The sequence below is a fragment of the Mauremys reevesii genome, linkage group 2 (assembly GCF_016161935.1).
Source record: "Mauremys reevesii isolate NIE-2019 linkage group 2, ASM1616193v1, whole genome shotgun sequence".
In the NCBI taxonomy this organism is placed as follows: Eukaryota; Metazoa; Chordata; order Testudines; family Geoemydidae; genus Mauremys; species Mauremys reevesii.
The window spans coordinates 96,066,658-96,089,121 of NC_052624.1; the positions used below are offsets into that span (position 1 = coordinate 96,066,658).

The 22,464-nt window shown below is 41.7% G+C and overlaps 1 protein-coding gene across 17 annotated transcripts in view; it reads right to left on the reverse strand.

Annotated features, from left to right (window-relative positions):
- Positions 1-22,464, reverse strand: part of TPK1 (thiamin pyrophosphokinase 1) — a 476,657-nt gene that overhangs the window by 227,425 nt on the left and 226,768 nt on the right. For 14 of the 17 annotated variants that reach the window (XR_005593748.1, XM_039523066.1, XM_039523063.1 and 11 more), the window contains exon 5: positions 18,059-18,131. Coding sequence is in view for 14 of the 17 variants with exons in the window: in XM_039523066.1 (XP_039379000.1) it covers positions 18,059-18,131 (73 nt within the window). In the remaining 3 variants the exon portion in view is untranslated. Of the gene's footprint in view, positions 1-10,121; positions 11,502-18,058; positions 18,132-18,500; positions 18,748-20,172; positions 20,296-22,464 lie in introns of those variants that run through there. The other 3 variants (XR_005593750.1, XR_005593749.1, XM_039523061.1) reach the window with 3 other exon arrangements.

Below are 22,464 nucleotides of genomic sequence, written 5' to 3' on the forward strand. Positions count from 1 at the left end.
CACATGCTCCTCTGCAGCGGTCGGCTTTCCCCCATGGTGTAGACAAGGCATATGAGAGCCCAGGGCTGCAGAATTCAATACCCAGATTTGCAGATCACAGGCAGACCAGTATAATAAGGGTAATACCAGAAGACTAAACACAATTTTCATAACTCACTTGGATCTGACTACCAAAGAAAGTAAAATTGTTCAAAATTCATGACCACTGGGTTGTAGGACAACAGATGGTGACACTTCAGAGCATCTAGTTCTGCAATAAACTGTAAAAATGTCTCTCCTACATCTGCCCACTCATTCTCTACCAACTCCTGGGACTGTTTTAATACTGCAAGCCCTAGAACATCTAAAGATGCTTTTTTTTCCCCCCTAAAATCAACTTGCCAAAGAAATCTCCCCTCCTCTGAAATGTAGAATTTCTCCCTGAAATTACACCTGCCTGAAGCCTAATATGGGCAAGACTCACATAGGCACCAGTAACAGCTTCTCTAGACAGAAGAATGTCACTAAAAAGTTTTAAAGTTTACTTTAACAGCTCCACAGAGACAAAAATAGGAACTTATAATATGAGACTGGGAGATTCCCAGCAGGACACAACACATGCTTCTAGCTCCAGAAGGCCCATGATATTGATCTTTAAAACTGTAGGGTACTAAAAAGCTATTTTAGGTTGGTTAGGGGTTTTAATAGCTCCTCTTAGGCCCAGCACAGTTAGATTTATGGCAACTGAGGCACTTTTTTTTTTAATAGACAACAGAATAAAAAAAATATTCCCAATACAGTTTAAGACCTCTCTCCACACGCACAATAGTGCAGTCAGCTGTCCATTCCATAGCTGTGAAAGTCCAGATCAGAACTTAAGGAGAGCCTTCGTGGTTACAGTAGGCAGTAAATAATATTTTTATTTCCTCAGGGATTTTGAGAGAGCTACAAGGATCTGTATGTGATAGAACACGAGGTTAGTCTGTCCTGAAACTGCAGAAGAGATCGCAGAGAAGGACTGGGCAGATTTTGGAGCTACCACTTTTTGTTCCATCTGCAGGTTTTCTACCAAGACGTGATCATAGCTGAAATTGCAGGGGCTGGGCCTCTAGGGGGAATGAAGTTTCCAGGAACTCTTCCTGATCTTTCCTGGCCTTTAGCAGGTTGACAAGGTACACCTTAGCGTCTTTTCACTTGCTAGGTTCCTAAATCTCAGTTTACTGCTCTAACTCATCTGATCACTTCAGAGGGGCCTTGCCATCTGGCCAACTATTTGGATTCTAAGGTGTGAACCAGGAGTAACACCCAGGCCCCTGGTTGGAACTCTTGGACACAGCTTCCCTTGTTGTACGCCTCAACTTCCCTTGTTGTACGCCTGTGCTTGCCCCTTTTATGCCTTGACTAGATTCTCTCTTGCAAACTTGGCTAAGAACTTTAACTTCTCTCAGCAATAGCACATTCTGTACTAAGGTTGCGGCTTTGGAACTTCATTCCTCCCATGTCACCTGAAGGAGGTTTAGGATTCCCCTTGGCTGTCTCCCATAATTTGAATGGGGAGAACCCTGTTGATGCCTGATTGACTTTGCGGATAGTGAACAGGAGTTGCAGAAGTATTTGATGCCAGTAGCTAGGTTCCACGGCTACCAACTTCCACAACATACTTTTCAAGGTCTTATTACATTTCTCTGCCAGGCCATCAGACTGGGGGTGGTACACACCAATCTTATCAAGGCTTTTATCTTCAACAGGCTATGCAGTTCCTTCATGAGTTGGGACAAAGTTGGTGTTGTGATCTGTTATTTTCTGAGCAATTCCCACCCACACAAACACTTGCATGAGCCTTCCTGGGGTGGAGTGGAATCACCTGGAGGTATTATGTGGCATAGTCCAATAGATGACTATTCTGTGGTGGAATCCAGCTGCACTCGTCTCCATCATGTCCATGCCAATCCTCTCAAATGGGGTCCCTATCAAAGGGAGAGGTATCAGTGGGGATCGGGGTACTGTCTATTGACTTGCCCACTGCCATTCTGGGTAGGAGGTACAGTACTTTTGGTGGATGCCTGGCCAATAAAATAAAAGCATCACTCAGTCAAGTGTTTTCTCCTGATCAAGGTTTCCCCTACAGGGTATGGGCCGTATGGCATATACCAGGCCTAGTATTTCCCTGTGGGACTTCTCTGGGATGGAGGTACTGATTCTCATCCCTCAGTGAGGGTTTTGGGATGGTGGCTGTAGCGGGGCAGGAACCCCGTTCCTGCCATGAAGGGCTTAAAACAGCCCTGGGAAAGGGCTGTGGTAGGGGAATACCTGCGTTGATTGGGGAAGTAGCCACAGCTGGGGCCACGCCCAATCAGACTGCAGCTGGCCCTTATAAAAGGCAGGTCAGCAAGCCACCATAGCAACCCTTGCAACAGGGACCAGGAATGCCTCAGAGTCATCCTGCAACCCCATTTTTGTTAGCTTTAGTGGAGGTCTCAAAACAGGGAGTGGGCTGTTTCCACACTCCTCAGTGTACCCTGATCTGAAACAGCATGGCCATCTGCTGCACCACTTGTTGATCTCTTTGCTGGGAGGCTAATTCCCCAGTAAGCTGTTGCAAGACTTGCTGCTGTTGATGTGTGGTCAGCTGCTGGAGCAACTGAGTCTGCTGCTACTGCCCTTCATCCATACGCATTTCAACAGCTTGTCCACATTCATCTTTAGCTTGCTCTCCTTTTTTAGGTTGCCCACATTCTCCACTACTTTGTAGTGGGCTTCATTCGAAGGCTAGCAGACCTAGTGGTCAGGCCATGACCAAAGAATCCCTTTAAGTCTGGGGACCGAGGGGTGGATGGTCAAGTCACAGTTCATCACCTTCCCTGGAGTCTTCAGACAGCCAGGGGAGGAGAGAAGGGTAGGGAGACCTTGGCCTTCCCCTCTCTACCTGGTCCCAGCCCAGAGCCCAAGTAGAGAGAGGGGCAAGGGCTGGGTCAGTCTCTTTTTGGCTTCCACTCCAGACCTGCCTCCACTGGGCAACTTCCTACTTTCTCTGTTTTCCTTCGGTTTGGTGTGTGGCCCCAGACTTTTCCTTCCACAGGCTCAAGAATTCAGAGCATCAGCTCACCCTCAGAATCAGTCGTATTGCCTAGACAGGGCGAATGGGGGACAGGCCCTCGGCCTCCCACCTGAGTCTTACAGTCCCAGTCCTTCCCCTGAAGACGAGTCTGCTTCAGCAGCTGCTGCCTGTCTGCCTTCTTGCAGCCACTCTTCCTCCATCCGATTGCCAGAGCTCCCTATTAAGCAGGTCCTCCATAGAGACTGTGCCCAGCAGCTGCTGAGAGGCAGGGCCTTCGAGACGCACTATTTCTCAACCACTCCTTTTAATGTCTGTAAATCACATCACTTGCCCTTAGTGTCAGTTTCAGATCTCTCATGGCATGGAAGGAAATAGGGCTCCTAGTATGTTCCCATCACTCCAACAACCCATCCCATTAGAAGCACACAGCTTGCATTCCCCCACACCTACTGTTGAATTGTGGGCAGACTTCTTCTCAGGCAGATCCACAACATAGAATGACTTGTCCCCAATTGTGTGGATGAAGCCAAAATCTGGCTGTATGTTTTCTATGACTATGTTCCATTCTTTGGTATCAATGGTTCACTTAAATGTCAGTGTCACCTAGACAGGCATACTAACTGCTGCCACGTTCACTCAAAAACTTGGCTCACACTTACACCCCTTTCAAAGAACCTGACCTGCATTCTGAGTTTGTAGCAAAACCAAGTGAGTTGGGGGGTTTAAGTCCTGCAATGTAAGAGCACAGCTCTAATTACTTACAAATAACCAACAACAGATACCGAACGTAAGCTCTTTGAAATGTTCTGCCCTCAAAGATAAATAGTGAGCACCTAAAAATGAAGACAAATTTTCTCTTGTATTTGCTTCAAGGTGAAATAGATGGATAAGGCCCCCTACATCATCTATTCTAAGAGTCTTCTGCAGCTGGTGCTATATTACAGCTGTCTTTTGCTTGAAAAGGTTTAATCACAAAATAACTCTGTTCAATTTTCTTCTCTAGATTAAGCAATCATTGTTTAGTACACTCCCCCCCACAACCCTTGTATTTATTTTCTTTCTAATGAATTTCTGCTTTTCTAAGTGTTCCAGTGTTTTCTCCATCACAGATTGACAGACTGGAGAAATGTCTTTTTAAGAGATCACAGAATTAATTTCTTTGGAACTCTCAGGAAGAAGTATCTTCTAAAGCAATATGGTCTTTACTTTTTTCTAGACCGGCTTTCTCAGACTTTTGTACTGGTGACCCCTTTCACACAGCAAGCCTCTGATTGCGACCCCTCCCTTATGCATTAAAAATACTTTTTAAAATATATTTAACACAATTATAAATGCTGGAGCCAAAGCAGGGTTTGGGGTGGAGGGTGACAGCTCGCAACCCTCCATGTAATAACCTTGTGACCCCCTTAGGGGTCCCGACCACCAGTTTGAGAACCCCATTCTAGACATTTATCAAAGGGAGGAAAAGAAAAAACACTTTCACCTTGGACTGAAAAACAACCCTATATTGAGGGCCCTACCAAATTCATGGTCCATTCTGGTCAATTTCACTGCCAGAAGGTTTTCAAGTTGGTCACTGTCATGCTTTCAGCTGTTTATATCTGAAATTTCACAGCTGTTCTAACCATGAGGGGTCCTGACCCAAAATGGGATCATGGAAGTGGGGGTGGGGGGTTGCAAAGATATTGTGGGGATGGGATCCCCAAGATTGCCACCCTCGCTTCAGGAGCCATGGGGGAATGAAACCCCGAGCCCAGCTACACTGAATCCGTCTGAAGCCACAGGGGCTGAAGCCCTGATCCCTGGCTGGAAACACGAGGGGCAGAAACCTCAAACCCAGACTGCCCCAAGCTCCAGCTGGAGAAGTGGTGGGCAGAAGCCCCGAGTCCAGGCAGCCCCAGCTGCAGCTGCCAGGAGCAGAAGCCCCCAGCCCCGGCAGGAGACGCTGTGGGAGGAAGCCCTGAGCTCCATACCCCGAGATGCGGCAGGAGCCCCAGGTAAGGGAGAGGTGAAAGCCAGTATCCCAGCTCCTCGACTGCTCCAGTGCAGAAGTGAGGGTGTACCACCACCCTCATTTCTGCACTTCCTCTTGAGGGGGGTCTGATCTCCCCACCAAGAGTGGCCGTGCAGGGGAAGGACAACTCCTGTCCCTCCCCAGTTCAGCCGAACTGGCAGCTAGGAGCTCCAGGGTCCCAGCATCACAGGGAAAACAAATCAGATTTCATGGTCTATGACACGTTTTTCCACGGCCATGAAATCCAGAGTTGAAGAATAAGATGGGGGATCACTCAGTAAGCTGGGTGGATGCAAACAATATGCATTAATACAGCTAACTGTAAAGTCATACATCTAAAAACAAATATAGGCTATATTCATAGGAATAAAAACTAACATGGGAAGCACGTGACCCAAAAAAGATTAGGGAGACATGTGGATAATCAGCTGAACGTGAGCTCCCCATGCAATACGGTGTCCAGAAGTGCTAATATGGTCCTCGGATGTGCAAACAGGAATATCAAGTAGCAATGGGAAGATACCATAACCTCTGTATATGGCAATGGTGCCGTTGCTACTAGAATACTGTATCCAGTTCTAGTGTTCACAGTTCAAGAAGGATGTTAAACGGGAGAGGGTTCAGAGAAGAACCACACAAATGATTCAAGGATTCGAAAAATATACTTTAGTGACTGACTAAGGGAGCTCAATCTATGTAGTTTAATAGAGAAGGTTAAGGGGTGATGACTGTCTGTAAGGACCTACATGGAGAAAAGAAATTTGATAGAGGCTCCTTCAATCTAGCAGACAAAGGTATACAAGATTCAATGGCTGGAAGCTGAAGATAAAAATTTGCACCTTATTTATAGTCTAAATTTGTCTAATAATGAGCGTAATTACCTATTGAAAGGGTTCCGGTAGATTCTTCATTACTGGAAATTTTGAAATCAAGATTAGATGTTTTTCTAAAATATATTCTCTAGTTCAAACAGGAATACATTTAGGGAAGTCTGATGGAATGTGTTATACAGGAACCATAATTTTGACCATAAATAAAATGACCCTTCTGACCTCATAATTTAGCAATAAAATAATCAGTGTAGTTTTTGGTTGACCTATGAACAGTTTTGTTATGTAAATTATTGTTAAAGAGGTGCATGATCCTTTGCTCCTTGGAGAAAGCACATTTAAAATAAGTTAGTAGCACCATCTAAAAAAAGGAAGAATTAAGGCTGGAGTTTTTAGAAGACCCAGAGGTGGACTGGCACCCAACTCCAACTGAAGTAGTCTCAGTTATATCAGCATAATGGCCCGATTCCAGAATAAACAAAGTCTCTCATTGACTTCAAAACAAGCTGAATCTCAATGGAGTTACTCTGGATTTAGAATTTGACTCCATTTCTTCTCCTTAAAAGAAATTCCTACAAACAACAAGAATGAACCAAATTTTTATTTTAGGGAATATTCATGCAGTTGTATCCAGGAGCGGTGCCCGGGTTTTTGGCGCCCTAGGCAGGGGTCCTTCTGCGCTCCCGGTCATTGGCTGCAATTCTGCAGCGGGGGGGTCCTTCCACGCTCCCAGTCTTCAGGGCACTTCGGCGGTGAGTCCCAGAGCGAGTGAAGGACCTACCGCAGAATTGCCGCCGAAGACCCAGACCCCCCAGGACCCCCCGCCGCCGAATTGCTGCCCCCCCAAATCCTGGTGCCCTAGGCCACCGCCTAGGTCGCCTAAATGGAAGCGCCGGCCCTGGTTGTATCCATCTGTCTACTACAAGTCTTTTATGCATTGGAATAGGTAATTATTCTGCCTTTTCCCAATACAGACACTAGCTTGGGAGGGGATGGTTAAAAATAGAGGTTTCAATCATACTTGGAGATTAAAAAAAAAAAGCAGCATCTAAAAAGTGGTAACAAAAGCCCAGAGTCCTAAAATGTCACCAGTGCTGCATGTAAAGAAAGTGTCTATTTGACAGAAACTCACTCTTATTTTAGGATATTCACTCTGCAGGGTAGAAAGTGGCCTGCAAGACAGAGAATTTTCAATATTTTAAAAAAGAGGAGCCTAAATTAGGCTCCTGAGTAAGTGGTCTGATTGACTTCATTGGGAATTTGTGGGCCATCACCACTTTTGACAAACAGCACATTTATTTAGAAACCGACAAGAAGTATTTTCAAAAGCACTTAAGTGCCTTAGGAGCATGTTGCAATTCCTTTCAATGCAACATATACTCCTCAATCACTTAGGTGTTTATGAAAATCCCACCTGGATTAGGTCTCAGGAGTACAAATTTAAAGTCCTAGTTTTGAAGACATTGCCTCAAATGTGCAGAAGTGTACTATATTGTAAGGATATATGTTTTTAATAATATTATGGCATAAGGGAAATAAAAGGTATAATAAGACTGCCATTATAGATCATTCACCATACTTCCTGTATGGACAGGAAGTTGCAGACTGCAACAGTGACAGTATTCAATAGAGCACTGTTCAATGTATGCAAATGTTAAAGCCATGAGACGTAATCTCAAGAAATTTAAATCTAACTGTAGCGGTGCGGCGTCACACCGGTGCAGTGCTTCCTGCTGGTTGTCCTGGGAATTAGCTTTTCCAGCTCTGGAGAACCCTCTGCTGGCTGATGTCCCACTTGCCGCTGGCTCCCTGTGTCCCTCCCGGATCCCGGTGCCCTTTACCCAGGGGTTCTGCCCACCGCAGCAACCTCCAATCCAGGTCCTTCTCTCTCTACAGGCAGAGAGAGACTGTCTCTTGGCTTCTGGCCCACAGCTCTCTTATAAGGGCCAGCTGTGCCCTCATTAAGCCAGCCACAGCTGTGGTCAGATACCCACTCAACTTCCCCAGCTGTTCTTAATCCCTCTTACCCTGCTGCAGCCCTGGAGAGGGCTGCTTTTACCCTTTCAGGGCCGGAGCGGGGTGACCACCCCACTACACTAACACTCCTTGTCCTGTAGTTGAAATATTGGAGGCTTGACTGGTTTTAGTTGCCCCTGTACACTAAAATATTTTGGCTGTAAAATGGAGCTATCAGCAAGAGAAGTCGGAACTACATCCTCATGGTGGCTGGTAGAGAGAGAAGAGCAGACACACAACCAGTCATAAAGGAACTTACTCTACAAGTTGTCCTCAACTGACAGTTTAATGAACTAGAAAGGCTATTGCAGTCTAGCTCCGTAAAAGGAGGGAGAGGAACCAAGACGAGTATCCACTGAGGATCTCCTGCATCCACACAACCCTCACATACCTGAGATATCTGTTGGACAGGTACAGAGCTTGCTTATACTTTGGGGCTTACTCTATTTGTCCTTACAGCCATGTATGCAAACCACCAGACTTAGCTGTTTGTAAAGAATAGCTAATGCTACCTATCTTTATTGTCATTCACTCTGGCAGAGAAAACAGAATGGGTGCAGTTCATATTCATCAGGACCTTAGGGAACTAATAATAATCTTATTTTAGAGTGAAACAAAGTAATTACACATTTAAAAAAGATGTTCCTTTGTTCTACTCGGGGAGCTTACAAAAAAAAAATCATTTCAGCAAACCTTTAGCAGGCCACTAGTCGTTTGTTTGGGTTAGTTCATCCTCCGCAGTCACTTGATGAACAGAGGCCAATTAATGTGTGTAGTTAACCCACTTCTACAAAATTGCCTATCCATCACAATAGCTCTTGATAATTTGACAGACATTTCTGGAAGGGTACAATACTACTTCCATTAGTCTTCAGCAGAAGACCAACATAACCTAAGTCATCTTTTACCACTTGTTAGAAAACCTGATCCCAACAAGATCTGAAAAATATTGTTTCAGAATAGAAAAATATATTAGTGGCATAAATACTATAGTTGTTAACATAGCAAATACTTTGGCTTCTGCTGAATAATTACATGGCATATAATCAACTTAGTTACAGAAATCTCAATTGTGTATACAATTTGCCCTGTGAAGAATGGAATTATCTTGTCATAAAAATATTTAATATACTTGACAAACTAATATTATAATATAGTAAGGGCCCCTTAAATGAATACCTGTTAATGTAGAGTTTTATAAGAAGAGTTATTTAAGGCTTGGTTACACAGAACTATGATTTTTGCTATAAAACTGATGTACTGGGTTGGCTGAGCAGCTCTCTGTGGTGAGGAAACACTGGATCCCCCTAAAGTTCAGATATATCCAAAGCTTAAACACACTAACCTACTATCATTCCCTAGATCCAACCTCTGCTGTAGTAGAGCTCTGCCATATGATCTGGCAGCAGCCATCTGCCAACTGTGCCAGGTATCTCTAAAGGGAAGGTCCCACACTTTCCTCACACCCCAGGCAGCTGTTTTCAGCAGCCTTCCCATCATTATTTGAGGGAAGGCTTAACAAAGTGCTGCTTTTGGGGATGGAAGTGGTATCTTTTTGAAAGCGTTACAGAACAGAAGCACGTCCAAGAAATCAAAAAGGACATGAAACGTGAGCTTTCCCAGAAAGGCTGAGCTCTCTGGGACATCACTAGCAGGAAAACCACAAATCAACGTTAGCAAATGGCCAGCACAGTTAGAGATTGGAGGAGCAACCAAGGAGGCATTAAGAATGTTCTTCCAAACCTAAATTACATTTCTATTTGAGTCCAGTTTATGAATGGATGAAAGTTTGTGGTGCCGTGTGGTGACAGATTTAGGGCTGGTCTACACTAGAAAATTAGATAAAAAATCCACACCCCTGAGTGACATACTTAAGACAACCTAAGTCCTTGGGTAGATGGCACTAGGTGACCAGAATTCTTCCGTTGACCTAGTTACCGCCTCTTAAGGAGGAGGATTTACTACAGTGGCTTTTATAGGTACATGTATGGAAAAAACCTGACTCCATACTATTAGAGGGTCAAACAATTCTCCCTCTCAAAATTCAATGAGAGCTGTAAACCCAAGGGAAGAATTATGTCCTAAATGCAAACCATTTTTACTTTTAAAAATATTCTTTTAATTAATTTTAATGACCCAGTTAAATTCCTCAGGATTCAGTTTTATCCCATACCCAGTCATAGAATTTAAGATTTAGAAAAAGAAATACATGAGAATACACACGAGATATTTATAACCTTTAATATATGTGTTAAAACTGATAACATAACTAATTTTCATCAGTTAACATGAGGGATAACTGTTCATGTCTCCTGACTACAAGCATTTTCAGCCTCTAACAGACACATGTAGCAATTAGTGAGCAAACATTTATAGCTGAGCAAAACACTTCCGTGTATAAAGTAAACATACACATTAACATATTTGTAATACTGAGGCAATGTTCCTGAACCTAATAAATACATTAGCAGGGAATGCTCTTTGTCAGCACTGTATGCATTTAGCATTAACACAACCTTGATGAACAGTAAAAATCAGGAAATGTAACAGGAATGCCAGATGTGGAAGCAACTGATGACTTATTAGAAAGGAAAGTTTTGCAGTGGTAGCCTCTCTGTAAAAATAAGCAGTTCTCAAGGTCTTTTTAAAAAAAAGAAAGGATAGAGAAAACAAGCCTCTAAATAATCAATTAAAAGAGATACTGGACCTATAAATGCATATATTTATAGTGTCTGATCACAGATTTGAACTAATGCCCATAGAAATCAATGGCAAACCTCTCCCGTTGATTTCAATGGGGACTGGATTGGGCCTTCTGGTTTTAGGCATAAAAGTGTGAATCCTGTATTATTTTAGGAACATCCCGACAACTTCTTTACTTTCAAAAACTTTTTAAATTAGGCTTTGTTTGAGGCACAACAGCAGTACAAGTGGTTGTTTCATCTTTTAATGTAATGTTTAAAAGATTTGAATAGAAACGCTCAGCTATATTAACAAGGCGACAACACTGGTGAAAGCAGCATCACCACATGTCCTCTCCATGCATGGTATCTTTTCCCCTAGATATTTCAAAGTATGCAGGCCAATGGAAAAGATAGCTTAGTCTTTTATTATGGGATCACACAATATGAAGTTAGTGCAATTTTATACGCTTTAATAATCAGAGGGGCAGGAGTAGTGAAGGGTATGTTAAATTCCTGTCTGCCGCAGATATTATATATGGCAAATCCTAATTAAAAGGGGACGTGAGATATAGTATTCCAAAAAATTATTTGACAGTTGCAGGGTAATTTTGTCCAATTTTAAATAAGGGCGGGGCAGGTTTGAAATAATTTTTTTAATGTAAAGGTTGAATGATTTTAGGCAGCCTTCTTCTCTACTGAACAAGCAAAACCAAGACTGTAGCATAGAAAAACAAGGCTCAGGTTGACCTTTTTATTCAGTAATAAATGTTTGTTCTCTTCTGTCCCCAAAACAAAGCGCTCTTAACTCATCATCTGTGCTTCACATTTATAATCATCCAGTACGCAATTAATATCCTGTTAAACTTCACAATCAAGTGGCTTTGTTCTCACACCTCTTCATCCACTACTACATGTCACATCTAGAGAAGATAAAACCAAGATAAATTGTTTTATGAACTTATTTAATTTAAATCAGGGAGCACTGATTTAAATTAAAGTGATTTACATCACTGATTTTAATAATGATTTATATCAGTATGCAGGAAGTCTTGATGTAAATACTTGATTTAGTCTTTGGAAAAAACAAATGTACAAATGTCAAAGAAGTTTTATTTTCACTTGTTGGTAAATATTAAAACATGTTGATTTATAATTACATACAGTCCTTATACCAAAGGTGATGATTTTTGCTAACCAGTAAGATATAGTAGATCACATTAAGCAATTTATATAGCTTAGCAAACATTAATTCAAATTCTTTATTTTTTTTAACATTTATTATATTAGAAAATGGTGGCTCATTTCTTATTTACTAGATAAAGTTTAATACAAATCACGAGTAAAAATTAATTTGGATAGAAATGGAATTCAGTGAAAATGCACAAAATACAGCATTTTAATTTTTTTCGTTAGTTACATAAAGCTACCTTATGTGCACTGTATACATAAGAAAAGTGTAACAAAACACATTTGTATTCAAAACTGATTTATTAAACAAAGGAAGCATCATTGGTAATTAGTGAACTGAACTGATCACCATGTCCTTCAAAATTTTAAGAACTAGTAGATCTCATCTTCTCACACCTCATTTTTATTCATAGGTTAGAAGAGGAAAACAAGTGTTACTGTTTTTTTCAACTCCCAATCAGTTTCTCAATTTTGAATGAACTAATCATTGAACTGATTGAACAGAAATAAAGAAAATATTCTCTCTGCACCTGTGTAAGAGACTACTGCGGTCAAAAGCTGGTTTAGCCTTTCAAACTGATTCTTGGTATGTGGCCAGTGACTTCCACCAGCTCAGTGGTTTGACTTTCTTTAAAAATGTTTACTGCTTGAATTTCTAAGTTTAATTTAAATTTTAATATATTATAGTCCATTTAGGCCTTCATATAGGTTGTAAAAATTAAATTTGAAGTCAATATATTACAAAAGAAAAATATAATTTAAATTAAAATCTGTTTTAATAAATTGCAACTTGATTTAAAAAAAAAAGTTTTTTCCCCACTCTGATTTAAATGACTGCCCTGTAACACATGACATAACATTGCTGAGCCTGCTAAGGTAGAAAGGAAGGTGTTGCTGTATAATCCTCACAAAATATTGCTTGCCTATGAGTATGACAACAAATCAACCTAAGGATTCTGAAGGAGCTTACCTGTTCCATTTAAAACCTTTTGACTTTCTGAATATACCAAGGGATGCCGTATTTCTTATAACATTAATGTCATAATGAAGAAAATGGACCTGATTCTCTTCTTATTTACGTCTGGTAAATAAGGAATAAACTCACTGAAGTCAGTGGACTTAGTATGAAAATAGTGTGATGGGAAAAACAGGCCCATAACTGTCTCTTGCTCCTTGACAAAACTGCTTCCAGATCAGTATATTTTATATCATATTTAACTTCATATGTGGGATTCAATACTTCCTCTTAACCAGTGACAACTACTTGCAAATGAGTATTGTATGACATGATTAATTTCACATTTAAGCTTTAACAACTAACTCCTCTTATTCAGACACTTCAAAAGTAATGCATTTATCTCAGTCAATCAATCAATGCTGCTTTCAAAAGTAGGGTTTGACACACTGACATTTTATGCATAAGTGAAAATTAAATGAACTATAAAATACATTTATAAAACCAGAGAGAAATGTAGCTTGTTTTACAAATATGAACAAACTTACCTGCTGGTGTAAATTAGCAAAATGACAATTTGTTTCGGACCAGTACCTTCAAATATTTGAACACAACTTGCCCTTTATCTAGCAAGTATATCAGGAGTATATGACATATAAATTAAGTATCATACAAACTTTTCCACCATTTAGCGTCTGATAAGCACATAGGGTGGGATTCTCCAAAGCACTCAGGTGGTAGCCTAACTTTGCTCCATATGAACCCATACAGTTGTCCAAAGGCATGTCTACCCTCAAAACGAGCACAGCAGCGCCTGCGTAGTGCTTCAGTGAAAACACGACTTGCCAATGAGACAGCTCCCCCCAACCCATCAGCGTAGTTAATTCACCTCCACGAGAGGCGATAACTATGTTGACACTAGCAACCCTCTCATCAACGTAGCGTTGTCTACACCAGGGGTTTTAGGGCTGGTATAACTGCATCGCTCAGGGGTGTAGATTTTTCACAATTTTATCCATCTATGCAGAGCAACGAAAGTTGCTCCGTTTTCCCATTTGCAATCATTCACTCGGTTTCCTAATATAAATGTTTCATTTAACAATTTATCTATATGCCTTGATATCTTGTTCATCCCAGTCTCTTATTTCATGCTGTAGAAGCCGAGCTCAAAGGAAGGGGAAAGTTAAAGATCAATTATTTTTGTAGCAGTTGTCTTCCCATTTAAAATGTCCAAAAAACCACCTCAAATCAAACTAAACCAATAATATGGAGCAGTGGAGCGCATATAGGCAGGCCTCTACGAAATTCATGGCAATGAAAAAGTGTGACGGACTGAAATCTGATCTTTTGTATGCTTCTACCCTGTACTATAGGGATTTCACAGGGGAAACCTGCGTTTCTCAAACTGGGGGTCCCGACCAAACAGGAGTTGCGGGGGGGGGGGGGAGACAAGGTTATCGGGGAGGGGCTGTAGTATTGCTACCCTTACTTTTGCGCTTCCTTCAGTGGAAACAGGAGAGTGGCGGCTGGAGAGCAGCAGCCCGCCAGCAGCAACAGAGAAGTAAGGGTGGCAATACCATACCATGCCATCCTTACTTCTGCCCTGCTGCTGGTGGGGGCTCTGCCTTCAGAGCTGGGCTCCTGGCCAGCAGGCACCACTCTCCAGCTGCCCAGCTCTGAAGGCAGCACCTTTGCCAGCACCCGTGCAGAAATAAGAGTAGCAGTACCGCAATCCCCTCCACCCCCAATAAGTTGTGAGGGGGTCACAAGCTCCTTTTTGGGTCAGGACCCCTACAATTACAACACCGTGACATTTCAGATTTTAATAGCTGAAATAATGAAATTTACAATTTTCAGAATCCTATGACTGTGAAATTGGCCAAAATGGACTGTGAATTTGGTAGGGCCCTACATATAGGGGAGCAGAACCTTAACTGGTATAATTCAGCCTAGCTTCACTGAAATCAGATCAGTGTCGCTCCACTGATTTAAAAAGGAAACTGCCATTTTACACCAGCTGAGGACCTGTCCTAACGTATCTGGGTAAGCATCATCTGTTTTTATGTGATTCATAGGTGTACTGTAAACAAAATGAGACGGCTATCGGAACTGAGCAAACTACAGCTAGTCCTTTACTAGCCCAAATGTTGTAGCAGGAGATAAGAGTGTGGAGTACTAGTCAAACCCTACTGTTTTGACCCCGACAGAAAAATTACATACATTTACATCTGAATTTCAGACCAAATTATTTCAGGGTTTTTGTTTGTTTGTTTTTATTGAAGTTTCTTTCCCTCAGCCAAGCACACCCTCAAAGGTTCTCAAGTCGAGCGGTGTCTTTTCTGGCTCAGGCACCACCACCAATAGCACAGATTCTTCAGGTTAGATTATGCCCTCAGTTACAGTCATACAATCACATTGAACTACTTGCTAGCTTTACATCACAAATACAAAGTTACAGGCTTACAGACACTTTTCAGAGTTGAATGGTACATAGGACAAAATTCAGAGTGGACTAAGTCACAGAATCACAGAAATGCAGGGCTCGAAGGGACCTTGAGAGGTCATCAGGTCCAGCCACCCCTGTGGTGACACAGGACCTAATACATTTAGACCATGCCTGACAAGCGTTTGTCCAACCTGTTCTTAAAAATCTCCAATGACAGGGAGTTCACAACCTTCCTTAGAAGCCTAGTCCAGAGCTTAACTACCCTTATAGGTAGAAAGTTTTTCCTAATATCTAACCTAAATCTCCTTTGCTGCAGATTAAGCCCACTACTTCTGGTCCTACATTCAGTGAACATGGAAAACAATTGATCAGTCCTCTTGATAACATCCCTTAATACATCCTCCCCCACACCCTCTCTTTTCTCTTCTGATGACTAAACACGCCCAGGTTTTTTTAAATCTTTTATTGCTCTCCTGTGAACTCTCTCCAATTTATCCACATCTTTCCAATTCTGGGTGCTATACTTTAGGACACAGTAGTCCAGCTGAGGCCTCATCAGTACAGAGTAGAACAGGACAATTACCTCCCATGTCTTACATATGACACACCTGTGAATACACCCCAGAATATTAGTCTTTTTTGCAACTGCATCATGCTGTTTAGCTCATTCAATTTGTGATCCACTAACCCACAAATTGTTTTCAGCATGACCACCACCTAATCAGTTATTCCCCATTTTGTTGTACATTTGATTTTTCCTTCCTTAGTGAAGTAATTTACACTTATTGGATTTCATCTTCTTGATTTCAGACTATTCTCCAGTTTGTCAAGAGTGTTTTGAATTCTAATCCTGTCCTCTCAAGTGCTTGCAACCCCTCCCAGTTTGATGCCATCCACAAATTTTAGTCTTTATACCATTATCCAAGTCATTATTGAAAATATTGACTAGTACCAGACCCATGATTGGGCTCTGTGGGACCCCACTAGATACATCCTCCCAGTTTGACAGCAAACCATTGATAACTACTCTGAGTACAGTATTTAAAACAGATGTGCATACACCTTATAGAAATTTTCTTAGTTTGCTTAGGAGAATGTCATATTGGTCTGTGTCAAAAACTTTACTCAAATCAAGATAGATCATATCTACTACTACCCCCATCCAGGAGGTCAGCAACTCTGTCACAGAAGGAAACAGATTTGTCAACAAACCAACCATGCTAAACCAACTTATGTTGGCTAGTCCTTATAAACCTTAATATCCTTTAAGTGCTTAAAACATTCCTTTTATCATATAAATTATAACAGGAAAAGGAACTGGCATAAAAAGGTGCAACATCCCCTGATATAGCATACACCTTCTAACACTCTCCTACTAGTTCTCCCTCACCAACCCCACCACTACATTACAGCAGTCCCTTGTTTGAACCCATCGGCATGTAAGCTATACCCACTTACCAATGTGTAATTTACAGCACGATGTACAACCAACTATTAAGTCAAATATTCTCTGTGGTAACACTCTTCAAGCCTGATCTCCCACTACACTTTGAAATTAGCAGTTTACTTAGACAGAATGAGTCAGATAAACACTAATAATTAGCACAAAGAACATTTTTTAAAACTTCACTTTGCAAACATTAACCAATTAAGCATGAGCTCTTAGGAATTAATTTAGTTGCTGAATCTGCATCAGATTCACAAATTGTTAGAAGATGGAAACTCCAGGTCTTAGGTACACAACACATGAAAACTCATGATCAGAAGGGAGCTCTTCGATCAGAAGGCAATGCCAACAAAGCACCTTATATCCATTGTGCCTTAAGCAAGAACTCGTGTTGGGCCTGGAGTGGTAGCATATTCCAGTTGAACTAACAGAGGGGAATTGGGCCATTAGCTATTTTCCATTTCAGTCTCAATAGGAACGTCCTTGTGTATGTTCTCCTATACAGCTGAAACCCAAAGAAGAAATATCAAATCTGTGAGTTTCTGAGGCTAAGTTACCCACCTCATGCAGAACTCAGTTATTTAGCATGTTTGTAACTAGTGCCTGCGGTGCTTATAAGCAGAGTTCTGCAAATTCACAGATGTTACTCCAAAAGGTCAGTTTTCTTAGGCCTGAGGTTCTGAGACTCAGAACACGAAGTCCCAGACAAACAGACTGCTAAAGTGTTATGTGCAGTCCAGTAAAAGATTGTACCTCACTCACCATTCTCACTAATGTACAGTAGTTTAAGAATAGTGATTCTAAACATGATGTGGTGACTCTAAATAGCCAAGGCAAAGACCTAAGAAAAGGGAAAGTGTTAATATTAACTGTGTTGGTGGAAAATGTGCTGGCTGTGTTAGCTACAAATTAACATATGCAGGGATCTGTCCAGAAGTCCCATTGAAGTCTGTATTAGTCAAGTGCAGAGCTAGTCAGTGCAGGACTCTCTGTTTCAATATGCTATCGAGAAAGCAGCAGCAAAAAAGTCTTTACATACTGTTTGTTGCTTGAAGGATAAAATATTATAACCCATGAAAAAAATCACATTTCTGAAAATATCTGTAGAGCTTATGTGGGTGCCTTTCAAACTCAGACTTTCAGAAAGTTCACAGTAGTTTCTTGTCAAGAAAATCTCTACACATCTCTACCATGTTGAGGTGATGCTGCAAATTCCCAACTAAAAGCCAACTGTATCAAAGTCACTTTGTTTTTTCTATACATTATTACTTATTAAATTGTATTGAGCTACTCACATATAACACAAGGCCTGGTCAAATTCCTCAGAAGCCAAGAGGAACTGAGGATGACCAATAGGTGGTAAGGATTTCTCACTAATGAGCTGGGACCCATCATGCTTTAACAAAAACCAGTGCAAATACATTAAAGGGATTTAATTTACCTTGACCTTGTAATATTCCTGGACTTCAGGCCTAATGGAATCAAAGTCACCGCTGATGTAATCAGGCAAGAAGCTGAAAGAAAAGCATGAACAGTAAAATGAAAAATTAAGGCATCTTATATTCTTAAATTTAAAAAAAAAATGGGGGAGGAATATTCCTCTCTCAAAGGAAAAGAAACAAGGTTATAAAATAGTCTACATCCAAAATTAATAGTAAGCCCCTAGCTTAACATGCTACAGGTCTAATAAACTGCTGTTCTCTCTTTTCTAAGGGGCAAATACTACACCTTTACATAGACACATGCAACTCCCAGATAGAGTTCAGCAGGAGCTGTGCATGCATATTTTAAGAAAGATTGGCTCTAAATATCCTTTTTGTTTGTATAATTTAAATACACTGCCATCAACAAAACAGCTTAAAAACCAATTCATTATACCGTACCGTCTAGTCTCTTAGAATCTTGTTCCTTTGCTAACAGCAATAATAGTTTCAGGGTGTCAGACATTTAGCAGAATTTGTTCTTTTATCCAAGGGTTGCAAGACATTATAAGCAAGTGGAATCCAACATAATATCTCTGCTTGCATTGGCTTGAAAGAATAATGGATTACTTGATAGGAGAGGGAAACCACAAAAGGCCTAAGTGTGAGCTTCTACGTTGGCAAGCAGCACATAGAAAGTTAATTTTAAATCTACCTCAAGGGATCTGAATTAGCCCTCTGCACCTTCAGATGTCATGAAGCCTTTAGAGCTTTTGTGGGCTGGCAGCCACTAAAGATAATTTGTTGCCCAATTTAGCACTCAGGAATCTGTTCCATACATTGCACCCATACACAAAAAATAGCTAATCAAATAAAAGTTACATGAAAATCCATTTAATTTGGCTTTCATTCTCCTAGTGGTTTAGTACATTAGAAATGTGCTGAATAAAGACAGTTTGGTTAATCTTCTTCCTGCTGTGGTGTGCTCGGATGCATTGTACGAGATGCTGGATTTATTTTCTCTCTAAATATCTATGGAGAAGAGGACACACTGTATTAATATTGGCAACTGATCATTTGGTTTTTCAGGTGGTTTGTTTAAGTTATTACTGATTTTCTATTTTATTATGGTTCCCTATTACCCCCCACCTCCTTTTTTTTGTTTTTAAACTTGCCAGTGATAAGTACTCCTAATATTATCTATGCCTGAGGTTTTGGAAACATTATCTCCTAAAAAAAAATAAAAAATAAAAAGAATGGCAAAGATCCATAAGAATTTAATGTAAATTAAATTCTTAAAAGCATGTCTTCTAAAGTCTCATTGTCTTTGCTGTAAACAACAGAGGAATGGAGATTTTAGGGTATTTATTTTACCTTAAATGGGTTGGTTTCTCCCCAGTATAGCTTTTAAGTGCATCAAACAGATTTGTAAACTCCATTATTATTTTCAAATGTATAATGAAACTTTACCTGTGCTATACAAAGTATCATTTAAGGGTTTTGAAGAAAGTAGTTTTCCCCCTTACTAAAATCTTGTAAATTTAAATTTAGATACAATAGCAAGAGAGATGAAAAGGCAAGATAGCATTATGAAAGTGCTAGTTACTGTTCCACAGATAACTTCAAAACTAATTTCAGCCTTAAATAGGGATTGGGCCATTCTGTAACTTTCTCTTGAGGTCAGCATGATTTTTCAAAGGATTTATACATAAATTCACTCACTAGCTTATAACTTAAAAAATTAAATTAAATTTTAAAAAGGTCCTTAAAGAAATTTAGCACCACATCAGGAAAATTTTCTCCCACTTGATCTTAACAGAATAACACATCTTCTTTAAAAGTTCCCACATGATTAAAGCTCATAAAAATCTTCTGCACTGGTTTTATTAGATTTTTTTTCTTTAAAGACTTAATAGTTATTTGCCATCATTGTTCTTAATAACTGAAAGTTGTTTTTCAGCAGGGTCTGGATGTGATACTGTTTTACACAGCATTCAGCATAGAACTACCCTCTTTCAAAACAGCCACCAGCATTCCCAACAAAAGCAAATCCAACCTGTTCTCAGGGAAATTAGCAATCCCCTATGCTGTCTGAGTTTTACCCAAGACTCCTGTATATTTGAGCTGGACACACCATGTTTTAGGTAATGCTCCTGCACACCGACTGCAGTCAATCCTAAAACTCTCTACACCTGAGCCTCTCATTCTCAACAGTATAGCTCTACTGACTTCAACACAAGTGTAAGTGAGAAAAGAATCAGGCTCATTCACTTCAGTGGAAATAGGACTGGACTCCTAGTTTGTTCTATTCAGACAAAGAACACCTGTGCAATAAAGCTGGTAGCAATTTAGTTTGCTACTGAGTCTAGGTATACTAATTAGAAGATCTCAGAAGCCTGAGAAACTTCAAAGGTCAACTCCTATACTTTGTTCTTTTCCCTGCTTTCCTACTTGCTAATGCAGAGAGGCTATTAAAACTAAGTTTACTCTGGATGTAAAAAATGGTCCCCTCACAAGTCAATTCCTGCCCTTCACCCCACCTAAGAAGAAAAAACAGTCGTTATGAAGAGCATCATATGATATCTCACATTTACTTCTATGGCCTTCCATAGATCATTAGCTGTTTTATAATTAATCTTGCTCAACAGCACACACAATCCAGAGGTTTTAATGTGGGAAAAACTGTCATTTATGATCACCTGTTTTCTTATGCTTTAATTCCTTACACTAATTACTAGCTGCAGTGTTTTTCTAGCCATTAAATGTTTCATAACATTGAAACATAGATGTTTCAAAAGACATATTGAGGGGCTAGGAGCAGAACTACAAGAGAAAGCGAAACAAAACACATCCTCTCCAGGTAGCAATTTACCCCAGAGAGTCTGGCTTAACCCAAATTGATACTAAGAAACTGTTGCTAGTTGAATTTCCATCCATGGAATTTTACAAACAGTAAACTCAAGAAACAAGTAGCTTTGCTGTGTCCCTAGAACACACTGCTTTGGCTTCTGATCAATACTGCTACACATGGGTGGCAAGTTTGTAGAAATTTTGGTGGTGCCCAGAACCCGCCTCCCAACTCTGCCCCCCCAAACTCCACCCCCACCTGCCTAAGGCTCTGGGAGGGGGCTTGTGGGGGGGAGGTCTGGGGTGCAGATCCTGGGCTGGGGATTGGGGTGCAGGGTGCAGGCTTTGGGATGGAGTTTGGGTGCAGGCTCTGGGCTGGGGGTGGGGACATAGGAAGGCATGAGGGCTGCACCCTCAGGGAGGGAATTGGGAGATAGGAAATAGTGCAAGGGTGAGGGCTGTGGGGCTGAGGATGAGGGGTTCATGGTGTGGGGGGGGCTCAGGGCTGGGGATGAGGATTAGGGTGCGGGGGGATAAGGGCTTTGGCTGGGGTTGAGGATGAGGGCTCTGGCTGGGGATGAGGATCAGGGTGCGGGGGGATGAGGGTTGGGGCTGGGGATGAGGATTAGGGTGCGGGGGGATGTGGGCTCTGGCTGGGGATGAGGATTAGGGTGCGGGGGGATGAGGGCTCTGGCTGAGGATGAGGGTTTGGGGCGTTGGGGAGGCTCAGGGCGAGGGCAGGGTAAGGGCAGCCTGCCCTGCCATTAGTGGAGGGCAGGCACTAGGACCCCAGGGCAGCAGACAACAGTTCTGCCGGCAGCACAGAGCAGACAGGGGACAGGCGCGCTCTGCTTTTTGTCAGGCAGGGACGCGGCGCAGCGGGGGGGGGAGGGGTGGCAGGCGGGGGCTGGGACCTGCTCCAGGCAGGGACGCGGCAGGGGAGGAGGGGGAGACCCGCGGGGGCCGGAGCCCGATCCAGGCAGGGCCGGGGGAGAGACCTAGCTCCAAATATTGCTGGAGCAGGGCACCCAGCCCTGAATATTCCTGGAGCCCGGGCACCACACACACATATAGCCTGCCGCCTATGCTGCTACATAGTTTTCTCTCTTCTGGCAAAAATACATCTTTTTAAAATGTTGACTTCAAATGGATTCAGCTTCACCTAATTATCTCAAAGATAGGCATACCTTCCTGAGAGGCATGTGAACTCTGGCTGAAAATTAACCCTCCAAGCCCCAGGCCACTGCCTCCCCCTAGAAACACCACTGGGCGCTGGACTAGAGCACGGCTTCAGAATCCCCCGCAGGGGGCACCAAACGGCCTGAGTGCCCAACCACAAGGTTATTGTAACTTCTCCTTTCTTCTCTTTCCCCCAAAACATACAGAAACAAACAAAGGAGGAAAATCTTTGAAAGGGTACAGCATTCCTGAAGGATGCAAAAGACACGCACCATGGGTTAGATCCACAAAGTAACTTAAATGAGTATCACCATGACTATCTTTTAGGTGCCTGGAAAAGCACTGGGATTCACAAAATCAGGGTTAGCCATCTAGGCTTTCTACACAATGAATGGGGAGA